The sequence below is a fragment of the Hippichthys cyanospilos genome, chromosome 20, assembly GCF_059441005.1.
Source record: "Hippichthys cyanospilos isolate Australia breed blue-spotted pipefish chromosome 20, RoL_Hcya_1.0, whole genome shotgun sequence".
In the NCBI taxonomy this organism is placed as follows: Eukaryota; Metazoa; Chordata; class Actinopteri; order Syngnathiformes; family Syngnathidae; genus Hippichthys; species Hippichthys cyanospilos.
In genome coordinates this window covers 7,559,170-7,576,559 of record NC_142388.1, presented here as the reverse complement: position 1 = coordinate 7,576,559, position 17,390 = coordinate 7,559,170, and the positions used below count along the sequence as shown (strand labels likewise).

Sequence of the window (17,390 nt, the reverse complement as noted above, 5' to 3'; positions counted from 1 at the left end):
CTAGTGTCTTAATATACATGCCCTTTTTAAACTCACCAAATGTTTAGAAAAATACATTTTAATACATGGTAATTTTCTCCAAAAAAAAAGTCCCCTCCCAAAAAAGGAAAATGGTATTTTTCCTCTCCCAGAAAAAAACATATAACCTGCAAAAAAAAACAACATACGCCTCACTATATTTGGTTGTTTTTTTTGCTCATAAAAATTAATAACCCCACAGAGGGAAAAAAACGTTTTAAACTCATGGTGTTTGACTTTTTTTAATAGTCAAACTCTCTCTCAAACATCTCTCATGGCCAAAAAACGTACTTATACATGATCATTAAAAAAACAAAGGCCTTATTTTCAATTTCAAAATTTGCAAAACTGTTCAGGAAAGCATGAACGCGCATCTGCTTCTTTGTTAAAGTTGGAACAACCTACCAATGAAATACCGGTATGCCTTTATCAAAAATGCAGCAAATTTAACTGCTTTAAACAAAATGCAATAAACTTGGCAGGAAACAGGAAGTCATGCAAATGTTGAGTCCTTCAGATCACGAATTTACAGGAAATGAGAATCCTTGTAAGTATGAGTAAATCTTGTGCAAAAAGAAATTAGACTGTATTCTTCACCTCATTTAATCCAACTGAACAGGTGTCCCAAGTGTATTATGCAAATACACCAACAAACCTCAATATTTAACATTCTTTGGGACGCAGCTTCTCTATAACGTTCAACACGAAGAAATGGAAGCCATGGTGTCGTCACACCCTTCATGTCCATCTCCTCTTGTTAGAACCTCCCTTCAAAACTGTGAGGAGATGTTGCCGTTGTTGGCACTCAGCCGGCAGAATGGATCGAGCCGTATACATCAAGCAGTATTACGCTCAGGCGTTTTCTGTGGGTACCTGCTCCAAGCCCTAGCTCTCCCACACCAACGCCCTCTCCAGAATGACCCGACCCTCCTTGTAGCGCTGGCTTTCCTCGGTGGCAAATTCATACATCCAGCCCAGCTTGCTGTTGCACTTTTTGCAGCTGACGTCACGCACCATGTGTCTTCCCGTCAGCATGATCCTGTCTTGAACCTCGCTGTGCTGGAGATTCACAACCTGGGGAGAGGGAGAAAATTGTTTCATAACTACATTTATTGGACGATTTATCCCGGAGGGAAGCTGAATGGAGTTACCTTGTTGAACAAAAAGGCCCGCCCGGTAGCTCCAGTGAAGCGAGTGGAGATCAGTTCTGCTCGACTGGTCAGAATAGTGTCACAGTTGCCGCAGGAGAAAAGGCGAATGCCTCCAATGTGGTCCAAGAAGATGCGCCCCATCGTGCTTATTTGAAAACAAAACAGATGAGATCATGTAACACAAACAAGAGCCCATCGTGCTTTAAACATTTGGCTATGTCAAGTGGCAAGTATAAAATGAATTTGAACTATTTTTGCAGCGTTGATTCAAATCGTTGCGGTTAACAGGCCTGCTCATAGTGACGTCACCCAAAACAATAAAAAGCTTGAAATTGATTTAAATCTATCAGCTTGGGCGTAATGGAAACAGCAACGGCTGTCACTCTTAATTATATAAGAAACATACTTTGCTGTCCAAATTCCCCTCCATACATCGATTTTCTTAGCCGCTTAAGAATTGATATGTAAATAAATAATACGACTATTGGTTGCAGTCAGAGCCAAAACGGGAACGAAAAAACGACATTTCCTACCTTCCTCGTGTCGATTAAGGCGCTCAATAGATGATGTACGTCTGCCTACAATTGTTTTAAGCTGTTATAATTTAAACGTGGAAAAACGTTTCCCTGTTCTATGATCGTCAACAAAACGGGTGGCGATGACGAACAGTTACAAAGGTGTTTGTTGACATCCGCTTTCTTCTTCTTGTCTTTGAATAACGGCGGTCTGCACATGTTATGTACGTTACTCCCCCCTACTGGTTAAAATGATGAACTGTCGAAAAGGCGAGTGCTTCGCAAAATGCTGCGTTCACTGTGGTCACACAAGTATGGTAGTCCGTCTACTCTAAAGGGAAACAATTTTGCAATGATAGAAAAATGTTAACGGTATGTACATGATATTCTGTACTGCATTATCAGCACAATTGTCTCTGTTGTTTAATGATATTTATTTATTGCTCAATTGCGGAACGTAGTCTGCTGTTTGGGGAAGTGAACAGAGAAATAATTTAATTGTATGGTACAATTATACATATGACAATAAATCTCTTGAACTTGGGTTGTGTTTTGGAGCTTCTGTATGTTTCTGCAGGATTCGAACATGAGTCTCCTGCATGCCAGGTAAACACGTTTGCTACTCTATTGACTGTAGCTCTTTTGGAAAAAAACAACAACAACCTTATTATAAACGGTCGTTTTTTTAGCCCAAAAAAAGCCTTACTATTGACTGTCGTTTTTGTAGCCAAAAAAAAGCCTTACTATAGACTGTCATTTTTTTTGAGAAAAGAAGCCTTATTGTCGTTTTTTTGTGAAAAAAAGCCTTACTATAGACTGTCATTTTTTTGGAAAACAAATCCTCATAACTGTCATTATTTAGCCAAGAAAAAGCCTGACTATAGACTGGATTTTTTTCTGCAAAAAAAGCATTACTATAGACTGTCGTTTTTTGTGGAGAAAAAGTCTTACTTTTGTAAGTTTTTTAAAAATTTTTAAGGCTTTTTTTTTTGCAAAAAACAACCATAGTATAGTAAGTCTTTGTTTGGAAAAAAAAAAGAGAAAATGCAAGGCTTTAGTTTTTTAAACAATGAATGGCTTTTTCTTAAAAAAAAAAAAAAAAAAAAAAAAACGACAACAGTATAGTATAATAAGGCATTTTTTCAAAAAATAACAATCAACCATGAATAGGAAGGAATACAAAATTAATAGTAGTAAAACCTTAATATCAAGGCTTACCTTTCTTTAAAAAAAATGACCATGTAGCTTCTTTTTTTCAGAAAAACAACCATGTAAATCTTTGTTTGCAAAAAATTGTAAGTTTGTACGTTTTTTTGTATAATAAGGCATTTTCTTGGTGAGGGGGAGAACAACCATTTTTCTTCATAAAAATAAAAGTATTTAATTAAATAAAAAATCAAGTATTGTAAAGCTGTTTGGCAAAAAAAAAAAACAGTCTAAAGTAAGGCATTTTTTTCCATAAATATTCCCACTGACGGTCACACGCACACACGCACACACACACACCTGTGGATGTCCTCAGGAGGACAATGGAGCACTGACATGGAAACTTCCAAAGCACCTGATATATTTATAGAGCTGACATTATCTGCCAAACTGCTGGCAAGCGCGTCCGCACTGGACGGACCAGCGAACCCCGACATGCACTCAATGTGCCGAGATAGCGCCCGCTTTGCCCTCGCCATGTATAGCGGGACCGGAAATAGACGATATGAAGGAAGAAGAGTTCTTCTTGACAGTTTTGATTCGGAGGGTCCTCAAGGAATAGCTTCTGATGAAGAAGATTTACTTTGGTCCTGCCAGCTCAGCAGCTGTTTACAGCGGGCCTGCTTCACGTTACGTTGATGGCCGTTAACACCAAGGCTGAGAATATCCAATCGGATCGCTCATTGTCGGCGCTGAAATAGTTTGTGTATAATTCATCGTGGATTGTTAGAAGCACACTCCAGCACCCTTTGAGATGATGCAAATAAAACTACTGGTGCCAAGTTTTGGCATTTTTTTTCCACTGAAATTTGATGGATGGCATGAAATGACTTTTGTCTTCTAAAAGTCATGCAGGCTAAACGGTTGTCGGGGGTGCAGTTGTTTCTAACAGCTGCTGAAGTGTGTGTGTATGTGTGTGGCCTTGGTTTTTGGTACATAATGGGGACCAAATTCCTGGAACATCTTGGAATTATCAGTACCAGATTCCCGGATTTCAGATATTTTTAAGGGTCAAGATTTGCCTTTAGAAGATAGGTTAGGATCTTGTTTGATGATCGGCGACTTTAACATTCAAAGAGCCATTTTGAACCGGTTTCCACAGATAAGAAAACGGTAGGAGCCACAAACACTTTATTACATCTGAAATGAAGATGTCCATATGTACTGCTACAGCTTTTGTTAGTCAAGGTCGTATCACTTTATATTTATTAAAGGGACAGTGTGTAAGATTTCGATCATTCTTCACAACAAAGGAATGAATTAAATTATCGTAAATTTCAAAATCTTTCAAATGGATGTGTTCTTAATGACCGTCAATATGTTTTAAATCTAATTATAGGTCTAGTTATCATTGAATTGTCTTACACGGGGCGGCCATGTTTGTTATAGCTATGGACAATGGTAAATGCAGCACCTGCAGCACCTCCTGCTGGCCATAATGAAAAACGTCCTAAATCTGCCACACTATCCCTTTAAAAGAAGCAAGCAGATCGAACCAACGTCTGGCATTTTTTCCAGGTTTCTCTACCCAACACACCTGAGTCAAATGATCAGCTAATCAGCTAGCCAATCAGCTAGCTCAGCAAAAGCCCGAGCATATGAATCAGGTGTGTCGGGGTAAAGAAACCGTGAAAACATGCCGGATACTGCCCCCCGGGGACCAATTTTCAAGTTTTACGCTCTTTGTGAGAACACCTTGGAATTGTGGGGACCATTGTTTGAACTCTACAATTTTAGACCTCTTTTTGAGGGTCAAGACTTGTTTTTATAGTATAGGTTTGAAATACATTTTGTTTTGACGGTTAAATTTAGGGTTAAATGCTAGAAAATGCATTGTGTCAATGGGATGTCCTCACTGCAATAGAGAAAAAAAACATGTGTGTGTGCAGGGGAAGGTGGGGGCTTGCTGAGGGGGTCAGCTGTCAAGACAGACAAACGCTTCGCTTCCTATGTTTCCTTTTAAGGATGAAACGTGCCTCAAAATCACAACTCGTTTCAGACCCTTCTGCTTGATCCAGATAAAGACTCAGTGATACAGACACAAGTTGGACTTTGCCAGACAGTTTTTTTTTTTTATCTGCGTTACCGGCTCTTGATTCAGCCTATCTATGCTAGTGACATATAGCACGCAGAATAATTAAATGGTCCTCCATGGTAGAAGATAAGTCATGGCTCCCTGAAAATACAGTATCAGTCCAAAGTTTGGTCATGTTTTCAAATTCAAATAGTCTCAAAAATATTGACAGTTGTGCAGTGAAGGTCACTTCAGATACCAAAGCTGTTATCTGTAATACTGGCACCTACTTAAAAACATGCAAATGGGGGTGCGAGTACCAGTGAGATCTTAACAGGGTTTTTGCATGTATAAGAACATCTAATTTGATGTTTTTTCAATACGTGTACAACAGTACCGTTTTCTTCTTAAATTAAGGGCAAATTAATTGGAACATGAAGCTAACGCTTGCCAAATTGTGTTATAGTGACTCCTTTAGCAAAAGATTGTATGTATGTGTTTATTTTGTAAAGTTTCATCCGGATGCACGTTGTCATTAATGAAACAATTTTACAGCAGATGAGCCAGAAATAAAACAGATGATGTTACACGATTTTTCTTTTGGGGTTGCTAAATAAATTACGCTACAGCTGTCACTATTGGTTATCGTTAAAGGGAGTAAGTGTAATTTTTCACATGCGCACGTGGGAGCCTTAGCGGCATTACTGTAAGTGCAGAAATACAATGAATTTTTTGAGACCAACAAAATATGCGACTGTGAGCTAGTTGGCATTAGCAATTTCCAATCAACGTCAACAAACACTAATTACCATTTGGTTCATATCTAAATAATGTTTTATGTACATTACGCATAGCGTCAACAAAATTGCACAAGCTCGAGTGAAGCTTCCTGTTAGCTTCTATGAAGTCAAGAACTTCCTGTTCTTCTTCTTCTTCCTTTTTTACAAGCGGACTGTACACATTTCAATCTTGACTGCTCTGTACTGGTTACAATTTGAAATTGGGCCAGTATAGATTGTCTGTAGTAACTCGTTAGTGCTTTCTTAGAAGTTCTTTCCTGTATTTTGGGAAGTTGCATCTTCCAATATTGTCATTAATGGAAGTTCTAAATAAGAATTTTTAATCACACAACCAGCATCAACCATTTGGCTACTAGGTGGTACACCAAGACGTTTTCTTTTTCACGTCAAGATGTGTTTTTTAAGGGGAAGACCTTCAATCGTTTTGGGGCACCCGACGTGATCATTGAAAACATTTTGATTCCAGCTCTTCAAACCTCAGAATAGAAGCAAACAAGTAAGTTAGCAACGTCATTCTAGGAAGCACATTACACACATCTCCAAATGGAACGGTCGATAGTGCGGGAGGTATTTACATTCTTATTACCCTGGCGGGCCAGCTATGCCCCCATCCCAGCCGGCGCGGCGCGGCGACGGAACTTGACAAATATGGAGCCTGGGGGGGCTTGACGACCTCCAGGCAGCCTGTTGGGGGCCACCTGTTACGCTCCATTTCCCTAAAAGGAGACACGGGAGCCAATCAGAATGAAGAAGGGAGGCCTGCTGCGCCGGGCATCCCGAGGAATCCGTCGTCTGCTGGAGGTCCGTGCTAGACACCCCCCCCCTCCTCCTTCTGCTCTCTCATAATATCGCATCTCAGCTGTCTGGGTGGCGTTTGCCTCTCCCCCTCCTCTCGACTCTTACGCACGCCACGACGCCGGCGTGCCCACTCAGACGACTCCTTAACTCATGTTACCGTCACCCCCGTCAATCAGCCACTTCCCTGGCGTTCTGCGAGAGCTTAGTCATATTAACACATATTTAGCAGCGTGCACTGGGGAGACCCCTTGGTGAAAGTATCAGAGGGTCAAAAAAACACGCTGCGTTATAAACATAGCGCCTGAAATGAAAAGTCCAACATTTCATTAGGTGATACTTTGCGATCACGCTTCACAGTATGAAATATACAGGAAATAATAATGGAAGTGCATGCATACTATTGGCATGGTGTCATTCTAAGGCAACATCTCCCCATTTTGGTGGCGTCCTCGACACGAGATCCACTTAACTCCCTCATCTTTCAGAGCAGCACATATTTGGACTTGTGAAGTCCCGAGTCCGCCCACCTGCCCCCCAGCCCAAGCGTAGCGGGGCGTATTTAAGGAAGCCCTCGCACCCTGAGCCTTCGTCCCAGTGGAAACCCCAGTCTTGCAGCCAACGCTCGGTGAGTCCGATTTTGTTGCTAAGATGTGACTTTGTCTCCGTTTTTAGGACTTACTTCTGCACATGGGTGTGTTTTGAAGAGGCTGCGATTTTAGAAATTGTTTGGGTTATTCGCTATGCTACGGCGCGAAATTTAGGATGCTGGAGTAGGATGCTGAGCAGTTGAAAGATCAAAGTGAGATTTGATAGAAATGCTGGAAAATAAATCCATGGGATTATGAATCATCATCTTGAATGTGATTGGCTAGAGCATTTCTTTCTTTGGTTTGGATTTGTGGTGACATCACTGCTGTTCCATGCAAACTAATTTAAAAAAAGTTTCATGTTCCACTTCATTTGCTCTTAATTTAAAAAGAAATGGCAAACTAATTCAAAAAAGTTTCATGTTCCACTTCATTTGCTCTTAATTTAAAAAGAAATGGCAAACATTCAAAAAAAAGTTTCATGTTCCACTTCATTTGCTCTTAATTTAAAAATAAATGTGTACTGTTCTTATCACAGCATTAAATGAGATTTGATGCCAAAACCCTTTAAAATCTCAATAAGGCCCGTTTTCAAAGCCGTGCTCTAAACATTTGAATGATGCCAGCTTGCCGTAGAACGCGTCACCTCAGCTGTTAAGTGGCTGCGGTTTGATGATGAGATACAGAGGGAAGAGAGTGGGGGACGACAAGGGTCCCGTGACTAAAAATAGATTCATGGATAGGGAACGAAGCAAACTCCCATCTTGGCAAGATACACAGAGACAAGACAAACACACTTGAGGGTGTCTTGGTCTTCAATGAAGTGATACAAAGTTTCAATATGTGTTGTATTATGATGTAAAAGAACGAAAAAGAAACCAACAAAGTTCATCTCCCGTACGACAGAAGGCCAACCGAGAATAGACCAAAATGTGTGACGACGACGAGACCACCGCCCTCGTGTGCGACAACGGTTCCGGCCTGGTCAAGGCTGGGTTTGCCGGTGATGATGCCCCCCGTGCTGTCTTCCCATCCATCGTTGGACGTCCCCGTCACCAGGTTAGAAATGACCGTCAAATCAACAACGATTTATGCTCGGACGCAAGGACTTTGTTCTGAGATTCTGGGGTGTGTTTTCTTTTCAGGGTGTGATGGTGGGTATGGGTCAGAAGGACAGCTACGTGGGAGACGAGGCCCAGAGCAAGAGGGGTATCCTGACTCTGAAGTACCCCATCGAACACGGCATCATCACCAACTGGGACGACATGGAGAAGGTGAGAATCAGTGGTATCATTGCATAGATATCCAAGACCCAGCTTATTCATTTGTGTCCACTGATGTGGACGTTTAATTGAATTTAATCCCTCTGTGTCAATTTCAACCCGATTTGGGCCATTGATCGAGTCAAACTTTTTGACTCTAGGTCCGCAAAGGGTTCTAAAATTTGACAAAAGGTCGAAACCGGGAACAGATGGATGGGGTATTGTGATAATCAACCGTATAAGAGAAAAACATGTGGAATATCTAGAAAACATGTGCTTTGATTTCAATAGAAAATTAACAAAAGCATTGCAACTTATTCATGTCCTGTGTATTTAACTATTTATTGAAATTGTCCTCCTGATTGATCATTTCTTCAAATTTGGCTGACCGGATTAAAAATCTTAACCGCGTAAGGCCCCCAGACCGTCGTTTGTTCATGTTTGATTTAGACAAATATAACAAAAAGCATTCAAAATGCACTAGGAGGCTAAAAATGACAAAAAAAAAATCTCTTAGCTGCCCAACAACATGCCTGACAAAAAATACACATGCCAAGCTTCAGACTAACGCCTTCATGAAAATGTAGCTGGACAAAATGGAGGAATGTCTCAGGAGGAAACACAGCGCCAATGTTCTAAAGTCTCTTCTCGATCGATCAGATCTGGCACCACACCTTCTACAACGAGCTCCGTGTGGCCCCAGAGGAGCACCCCACCCTGCTGACCGAGGCCCCCCTCAACCCCAAGGCCAACAGGGAGAAGATGACACAGATCATGTTTGAGACCTTCAATGTCCCTGCCATGTATGTGGCCATCCAGGCTGTCTTGTCGCTCTACGCCTCCGGTCGTACCACCGGTGAGTAGAACCTCAAGATTGTTTTTTCCCCGCGATTTATTCATTTTTTTTTGCAAAATGTAGACCAACATTGGGTGGCTTTGCGTAAACAGGTATTGTACTGGATTCCGGTGACGGTGTGACCCACAACGTGCCCATCTATGAGGGTTACGCTCTTCCCCACGCCATCATGCGTCTGGATCTGGCCGGTCGTGACCTGACTGATTACCTGATGAAGATCCTCACTGAGCGCGGCTACTCCTTCGTCACAACTGGTAAGCGCATCCAGGAAGGGTTCATTCAATTGTTCATTTTCTAATAAATATGATGGAACTATATCATACGGGCTGCAAATAAGATATTTATTTGTTGTTTCGACGTTGATTACTTTGATGATCAAATCATTGACTACCATTGACGACTATAGACGCCAAAGATCCATATTTACAGGACTGGAAGTGAATAATTGCTATTGACAGTTATGTGAGTCAAAAATCCATTTTAGTTTTTGAAATTTTTGAAACACGTTTTGAGTTCCACCTTTTTATTAACCCTTGTGGAGTATTTTGGCCAATCTTTTGATCAAAGGCATTTTACATCAAAAGGAAAGCACTAGGGAGCTGAAATTTCACCCGGATATTGACATCATATCAAAGTTTGAAACTCAGTTATCGCACTTGGTTGAACTACTGCGAGTAGAATTTGTCCAAAAAAGGGACAAATGGACACAAAGGCTAATTGTGTGAACTGCTCCTCCCTTAGCTGAGCGCGAGATCGTGCGCGACATCAAGGAGAAGCTGTGCTACGTCGCTCTGGACTTTGAGAACGAGATGGCCACGGCCGCCTCCTCCTCCTCTCTGGAGAAGAGCTACGAGCTTCCCGACGGTCAGGTCATCACCATCGGCAACGAGCGTTTCCGCTGCCCCGAGACCCTCTTCCAGCCTTCCTTCATCGGTGAGACCTGACACTGCCGCCCAAACGGAAACTATAAATGTGAGTTTCCTCAGAAAGTAACAACAAGCGCCCGCTTAGGAATGGAGTCCGCCGGTATCCATGAAACGGCCTACAACAGCATCATGAAGTGTGACATTGACATCCGGAAGGATCTGTACGCCAACAACGTCTTGTCTGGTGGTACTACCATGTACCCTGGTATCGCTGACCGTATGCAGAAGGAGATCACAGCCCTTGCCCCCAGCACCATGAAGATCAAGGTGAGCACAAATAACCGGCTAGCGCCAAATACGACGACAAGGGCTTTCGCTTCTTACCGAACTCTGCTCCGCCTTTAGATCATCGCGCCCCCTGAGAGGAAATACTCCGTCTGGATCGGCGGCTCCATCCTGGCCTCTCTGTCCACCTTCCAGCAGATGTGGATCAGCAAGCAGGAGTACGATGAGGCGGGCCCCTCCATCGTTCACAGGAAGTGCTTCTAAATCTCCAACCGGCGCCAAAGCCAGCCAAACTGCCACTTTCCTTCCCACGTTTGTATTTCTACTGTGCCTAATGCTGTATATACATGTACCATTGTAATAAAAATAGCTGCTTTAACAGTACTCTGCAGTATTTTGATGTCTCGATTTGGGTCGAGGGTTAACTGGGGCCTATTATGCTGACGTTGCAGAAAAGTTGCATTGAATTGGCCAGTTCATTCAGTGTCTTTTGCAAAGCCGCTGCTTGTCGATCACGACCTATAAGGCGCACTGGTGTTTGAGCCGCAGCAGTAAAAATTGATAAAAAAAAACAAAAACCAACAAGCCCAATAAGCCGCAGGGCTCAAATCATAAGAAAAAAGTTGCAGCTCATAGTCAGAAAAATCTGATCAACTTCAACCCCCCCCTCCAGGAAAGAGAAAACATTTTGCGCTCCTACCCACTCGCCATAGGGACTATAAATAAGAACATTTTAAAATATAATGTGTTAAAATTGTATATGTATACATATTGATTTAAATCAACTAAAACAATAACAGTTCATACAGGTCACAGGTTAGTCTGAAACTAAAATAAATAATTCCAAAGTGGATCAAAGTGCCTGAAATAAAAATGTAAATCCGCATTCAAACAAAAGAAATTTTGGCCAACTGAAATATTTCATGCTGAAAGAATAAATAAATTGATCTAGATCGTTATTACAGAAGAATCTTAAACTTTTTAACATGAAGAAAAAGTAATTGTGTGTTTTTTCTCTTAATCAGATTAATCATTAATGTGATTTAGAAAAAAAAACAATGTTGACAGTCATTTAAAAGATTAATAATGAGTGAATAGTCTTTGACATTGAGAAGGCCACTGCACCACCTAGTGCTGCGGATGTGCAATTACACCTCACAACATGACATCTCATAATTTATCAACAGATCTGAATGTTTTGAAAACACTGAACAAAATAAAAACTTCCATAATTTTTTTGCTACGGATAACTGATGATGTTTATCATTGATTAAGAAAAGCAGGTAATATTTGTATTTCTGTTTGTGTGGGACCACAATTTCCTTTTGCTTTGGATTTATACTTCTGTTTGTGCTAAAATCAAAAGTTTCATTACAATTATTTTTTTTTTTTTAATCTTTGCGTAGTATTTCAACTTAAGAGCAACATGGACTGGAACATCGTTTCCTTGACAGCTGTGAGCAAGCAGGTGATACAAATGAGCTTAATCAGGCTGCTTGAGCTCAACTGTGTTTTTGACCTGATGTGAGTGGCGCGCTTTCAGAAAGAGCTGTGGAACCTTGCTGGTTTTTTATTTTGGTTATTTCAATCATGACGACGACCGACAGTGACGTGATTTGCGTTCACCTTCAAATCAATTACGGAATACGTGTGAAACGTGTCGAGAGGAAACCCGAGAGACTCTTGGCTAGTGGTGCCAAAATCTTCGGCGTTCCACTGGCGAATTTGTCCAGGAGTTTTATCCCTGAATATGGCCTAGTTCCAGGGTAAGTGTTTTAAAAAAAATGGTTTGTGTTGATTTAACACAGTATTTGGATTGGTTGTTAAAATATTTTGCGTCTCAGCTTTCTGGTTGACACGTGTTCGTTTATTCTGGAGCGCGCCGGGACTGTGGGACTCTTTCGAAAACCGGGCTCGCTCCCTCGCATTAAGGCCCTCAGAGTAGGTTTTCGAGCGTTGGAAGACCCGTCTCGTGTTGGTCAAAATCTCTCTACGATCCCGATGATGTTTTCAGGCCAAGCTGAACTGTGGCGAGGCCTGTCTCTCCACGGCGCTCGCCTACGACGTGGCCACCCTCATCAAGCAGTTCTGTAGGGAGCTACCGCAGCCTCTAATCCCCGCGGAGATCTACGCGGCAATGCTGAAGGCCCAGGTGCTGGACTCCCAGCAGGACCGAACCGCGGCCCTCCAGCTGCTCTCCTGCTTATTGCCTGCTAGAAATTTCTCCTGTCTGCATTATCTTTTGGACTTCCTGTCCAAAGTCACCCAGAGGTTTGAGAACGCAGCATGAGGATTGGGAAAAAAAATGCCTACTTCTATGGTTGATTTAAATTTGTCAGATGCGAGGAAAACTTGATGACTAGCTCCAATCTGGCAACGATCTTTGCTCCCTGTCTCCTACCACCTCCCAACAAGCAGGAAATGTCCGAAGGACGATTTGAACTCCGAATTCTCATCCTGCGCACGTTTATCGAAAAGCCACAATTGTTTGGTAATTGTTTTTACTTAAATATACAATACATAGCTAGACCTTTTTAAGATGTCCAATGCCAAGACCTATTTTCTCCAGGAGTGATTCCGAAATCCGTTATGGATAATATGGAAGTGCTGAACTGCCGTCTGAAGGATGCACGGTCAACGAAAGAATCTCAGAAAAAATACAGCTTGAAAGGTCATCGTCTTAAAAGACGGCGCTCTCGAAATAACGCTTGCATGCTTTACTCGCTCTGTTTGCTTTAAATTCATGTAGTTTTGTGGTCTGTGAAGACTGTACCTTGGATTCATGGGAGGTGGAAGGTCACGCCAGCGGTCCATCGGCAAAACCAGGAATCCAACTTGCGGGAAAGGCCGAGTCTCAGGAGGAGCGTAGGCCTGGAGACTTTCCCAAACATCGCTTTTTTTAGGGCCTGTGTGTCTGAAGGTAAATTGCAAAATAAACGAGTTAGCTATTTTGTTTTGACGATAACATCCAACAAATGCTGTACACCAAGATTCTTCACCTGGAGCTACATTCTTGGATGGTTTAAATCCTACTGGCAAACCGTTTTCACCTGATGGGATAAAAAGGTACATTTATGATAGGAAGTGCAATTGGCACATTTAATGAGTTTTGATGGCAGGGATGTATGTCTTGGCCTTTTCCCTAGGCTGATGCCAGGACAGGACGTCGCTGGGTCGGACAACCTACAGCTAGTATCTTGGAGTAGGCGGATATCTTTATAACATCTTATGCTCACGTGGCATTTTTAAGAGCTCACTGATGTATTAGCATGTTTTTACTTCATTTAAATTATTGGTTTAGCCATTTCTATTGTATTTGACTACTGCATAAGACAAGTCACACTGTCATTCATATAAATAAAATAATTTCAGTAAATAAAATAATTTAGTGTTTGATTACAATGACTGAATGTATTGTATTCGCCATGCTGTGTGACGTAATTGTCTGCCAGTGACTGCCAGTAATTGTCTGCATTACTGACGTTTTTTTTTATTTTTATTCTAAATAAAGCAGCTGGGACATGGGCCAAAATTCCAATGTGCTCAATTTAAAAACTGTCATGTCTGAAATTGACACTCCGCTAATTTATTTGCTTTGTGGGAGAGGGGGGAAAAATTTATGGGATACGCAATCAAAAGCGAGAACTGCCGGTTCCTAAGCAACTGAGGTTGGACAATGTTATGCAACGATGCAGCGTCAACCGGAACTCATACCAACGCTCCTTCAAAAATACAAAAGTGACTCAGGTTTTTACGACCTAGCTTGTGATGAACTCTGATATCATTAAAACCAAATGAATTGGTTGAACTAATTACAAACAGCGTCAGCGATGAAATTTCAAAAAGCGGACTCAGGAAACAACTGTTTCTTTTACTTTGAACACCGGAAGTTTACATCTTTACTGCAGTTATACATTGACGAACATCTTTCACGGTCTGCAGGTCCACGGTGCTTTTATTGACAAGGTAAGAAAATGGCTATTCATTTTTACTCTGCTTACAGTAGTGAGGAATGTTCTAAGGTTTTCATTTGAACACGTTTCACGTGTAAATGAAATCAGGTGAGATATTTCGCTTGTACACGAGTGACGCTTCTTTGCAGGCCTAATAGCTTTTCAGAGAACATATTTTATCCACGCATTTTTTTGCGCTCATAAAAAACTGATTTTTACATCGACTGCAGTTTTCGCTCTCGAATCCCGCGCTCAAACAAAAATATAAATGACGTACCTTTATTTGGTGTCCGTTTTTTTTTTTTTTTGTACACCTGCAGATGGCGGCGATGACGTCGGCAGTGCGCTTGACGCTGCTCGGGCTCATCGTGTATCTCCAAATTGGCGGAGCTCCGGCCCGTGGTCCTCCTGGAGCGGACCAGGTGTCCGAAGCCGACATCCAGCGGCTCCTTCACGGTGTCATGGAGCAGCTTGGCATCGCTCGACCCAGGGTGGAGTATCCGGCCCACCAGGCCACGAACATCGTCGGGCCACAGAGCATCCAGGGTAACGTCGAACTTTGTTGGGGAATTTAAGTAAAATACAGTGTTTAGCAACCCATATTCAGCGCAATTCAATCTAGCCTGATTTAATGATGCACTACACTTTTCGTCCACCAGGTGGTGCTCATGAGGGGCTGCAGCATCTCGGTCCCTTTGGGAACATTCCCAACATTGTAGCTGAGCTGGCAGGCGACAACGTTCCAAAAGACTTCAGCGACGAGCATAGCTACCCAGATCCTCCAAATCCTTGTCCTCAGGGAAAAACCGGTAGCTTTTGATGTGTATACACACAAAACGCTCCTTTTATGAGGAAGGGTTGAATGTAACTTTTGGCCACGTTCCGTCTGCTCACATTCCCAGCGGCGGACGGGTGTTTGGAAAACGCTCCGGACACAGCCGACTTCAGCCGGGAGTTCCAAAAGCACAGACACCTTTACGGCACGGGGAATGAGTACCCCGCTTTGATGAAGTGGGTAAGTCAGCATGTGAAATGCCGCAATCGCATATTTAGGATTTGGATGGAAGTTACTTGCTCATATGACTCCTTTTACAAAATCCAGAGCACACTTTAAACTGCTGTTTTATGAGTTCATGGTCCTGTCCGTTCGGTTTTTGCAGGGTTATAAACAACTGTTTATACCGTATTTCCCTGAGTTATTTTTACGTGTTTTCAAGCCCTATATTAGGGGAGGTCGACTTATAACCGCATAACTCAATGTTCCCCGCTGTGATCTCACAACAATCGTTACATGGGTAAAGAAAGCTTGGCGTAATATCCTAAGTAAGATGACCAGCAAATCTTTTCCTAAGACCTCCATTTCAAACAAATCGGACGGATCTAAAGATGACGACCCATGGAAGAGAAACATTCGGTCAATGGCCATCTGATGATGGTTGTTAGAAATTTGGATCAGTGAATCAAAGCTCAAAACATGTTTTGTCATTTGTGGTAGCTTGCCCGTTAGCTTTCGTCTTAGTATTTGATTGAAGGAGTCATTGATTTGCGCAATATCTTTTCAGAACAAGGAGCGTTTGTACCAGAAGCTGAAGGGAGGACCAAAGAGAAGAAAAAGGGTATCTACTGTTTTTTTTTTTAATCTTTGATTCTATCATTTAAATCTACTTTGTTGCAGCTCACTTACCTTCGCTGGCTGCTCAACAGATTTGCTTATTAGATGATTGTGTTTTTAATGCCTGCAGAGCGTCAACCCATACCTGATGGGACAGAGGCTTGACAACGTTGTGGCAAAGAAATCCGTTCCCGCGTTCTATGAGGAAGACGACAGCGAGGCATCCACCAGCAAAACAATCAATTAAAACTCTCACAGAATGAAGACATAATGTATTCCAAAGCTCTGGGAGAAAATCTTGATTTAGCATTTTAGAGATCATTTTAAAACCGCCACAAAACTGCTGTCTGTTGATAAGAGAATGTGACCAATCTTTAATGCAATTAATTTTATTATGCTGTTTGACTATCCAAAGTTTTAAGGTTGTTTTGACTTCCATGGAAAAACTGCGTAATGTAACAATTATGTTCGAATCAATGCTTATGTTGTTCAAATGAAACGTCAGATGTTATTGCTTTTAAACAGTGCCGATATTGAGATGACAAACCCTAAAACTGGATTGGTGTAATTTACCCCAAAATTGGTTGAATTTGACTAATATATGTATATATATTTCAGATTGACCCTTCTGTTTAAAATAAATTTAGAATGATAGTGTTTTCAACCAATCTATATTGGTGAGAGCCCCAATTTTAAAACAAAATGGAGTTTGAATTTTGAGCAAAATGTTGATTTAAAAACCCCAGTCACATTCCAGTCAAACAGCTGGGTAAAAAATGACCAAATTATGGGTCAAATTAGGACCAAACATTTGGGTCAACTCGCAATGTTGCTTTGCACAAAAAAAATCACCCAAAAATAAAATTATATATTTTTTTACATTACAACCTCAGAAAATCGTCTTGTTTTGTATAACACAACCCAAAAAATTGGGTCAAATCGACCCTAATACTGAGACGGTCCTTTTTTGACTCATAATTGGATTATTTTTGCGCCAACTGTTTTTAGTGTAACAGATACTGCTGCAACACAGATTTGAAAACTGGATCTTTGATTTGGGTACAACTATTTTAACATATATGTTACAACCAAGCTCATTTCATAAACAATCTCATCGTTTGCTTGGCTATTGTAAATTCGGACCAAGCTAATTTAACCAAAATTAGCCTAATTAAATGTTATTTTTTTCCAATCCGTTTTTGAGTGCAGGTGTAATTAATCTGAGTGGAATTAGGTCAAATCTACACACACACACACTTTGTTGTTTTATGTCCTCTTGTATCACGATATAGGTTATTTTAGTAGAGTTTAAACATCTTTGCTGTAGCATGGTGTGACGTTCTGCTTCTGCTACAAAAATCGACTTTGTCGGGACTTTGTTTCTTCTGTTATAGTAAAACGAATAATAAAAAAAATAAATCTGCAGTGGCATCTGTAGGAGTTTTTTTTTTTTTTTTTTGGGGGGGG

At 41.3% G+C, this 17,390-nt stretch overlaps 4 protein-coding genes across 4 annotated transcripts; 3 read left to right on the top strand and 1 right to left on the bottom strand.

The window, feature by feature from the left end:
- Nucleotides 1–607: 607 nt before the first annotated feature.
- Nucleotides 608–1,880, bottom strand: LOC148407158 (protein yippee-like 5). Its single transcript, XM_088403354.1, has 3 exons — nucleotides 1,703–1,880; nucleotides 1,170–1,314; nucleotides 608–1,092 (listed from the first exon to the last, which is right to left on the bottom strand). Exons 2-3 carry the CDS (start codon nucleotides 1,308–1,310, stop codon nucleotides 904–906), a joined length of 330 nt encoding a protein of 109 aa, XP_088259480.1. The 5' UTR covers nucleotides 1,311–1,314; nucleotides 1,703–1,880; the 3' UTR covers nucleotides 608–903.
- Nucleotides 1,881–7,023: 5,143 nt separating this feature from the next.
- Nucleotides 7,024–10,742, top strand: actc1a (actin alpha cardiac muscle 1a). The gene is made up of 8 exons (XM_088403473.1): nucleotides 7,024–7,127; nucleotides 7,996–8,148; nucleotides 8,235–8,363; nucleotides 9,012–9,207; nucleotides 9,300–9,461; nucleotides 9,949–10,140; nucleotides 10,219–10,400; nucleotides 10,479–10,742. The coding sequence occupies exons 2-8, from the start codon at nucleotides 8,020–8,022 to the stop codon at nucleotides 10,620–10,622; spliced, it is 1,134 nt and encodes a 377-aa protein (XP_088259599.1). The 5' UTR covers nucleotides 7,024–7,127; nucleotides 7,996–8,019; the 3' UTR covers nucleotides 10,623–10,742.
- A 1,206-nt stretch (nucleotides 10,743–11,948) lies between these two features.
- LOC148407156 (inactive Rho GTPase-activating protein 11B-like) lies at nucleotides 11,949–13,377 on the top strand. Its single transcript, XM_088403945.1, has 7 exons — nucleotides 11,949–12,124; nucleotides 12,203–12,299; nucleotides 12,373–12,629; nucleotides 12,698–12,849; nucleotides 12,928–13,029; nucleotides 13,125–13,278; nucleotides 13,349–13,377. The coding sequence occupies exons 1-6, from the start codon at nucleotides 11,949–11,951 to the stop codon at nucleotides 13,259–13,261; spliced, it is 921 nt and encodes a 306-aa protein (XP_088260071.1). The 3' UTR covers nucleotides 13,262–13,278; nucleotides 13,349–13,377.
- An 835-nt stretch (nucleotides 13,378–14,212) lies between these two features.
- On the top strand, nucleotides 14,213–17,348 carry scg5 (secretogranin V). Its single transcript, XM_088403479.1, has 6 exons — nucleotides 14,213–14,324; nucleotides 14,632–14,857; nucleotides 14,971–15,120; nucleotides 15,214–15,326; nucleotides 15,874–15,927; nucleotides 16,054–17,348. The coding sequence occupies exons 2-6, from the start codon at nucleotides 14,632–14,634 to the stop codon at nucleotides 16,168–16,170; spliced, it is 660 nt and encodes a 219-aa protein (XP_088259605.1). The 5' UTR covers nucleotides 14,213–14,324; the 3' UTR covers nucleotides 16,171–17,348.
- The last annotated feature ends 42 nt before the right edge of the window (nucleotides 17,349–17,390 follow it).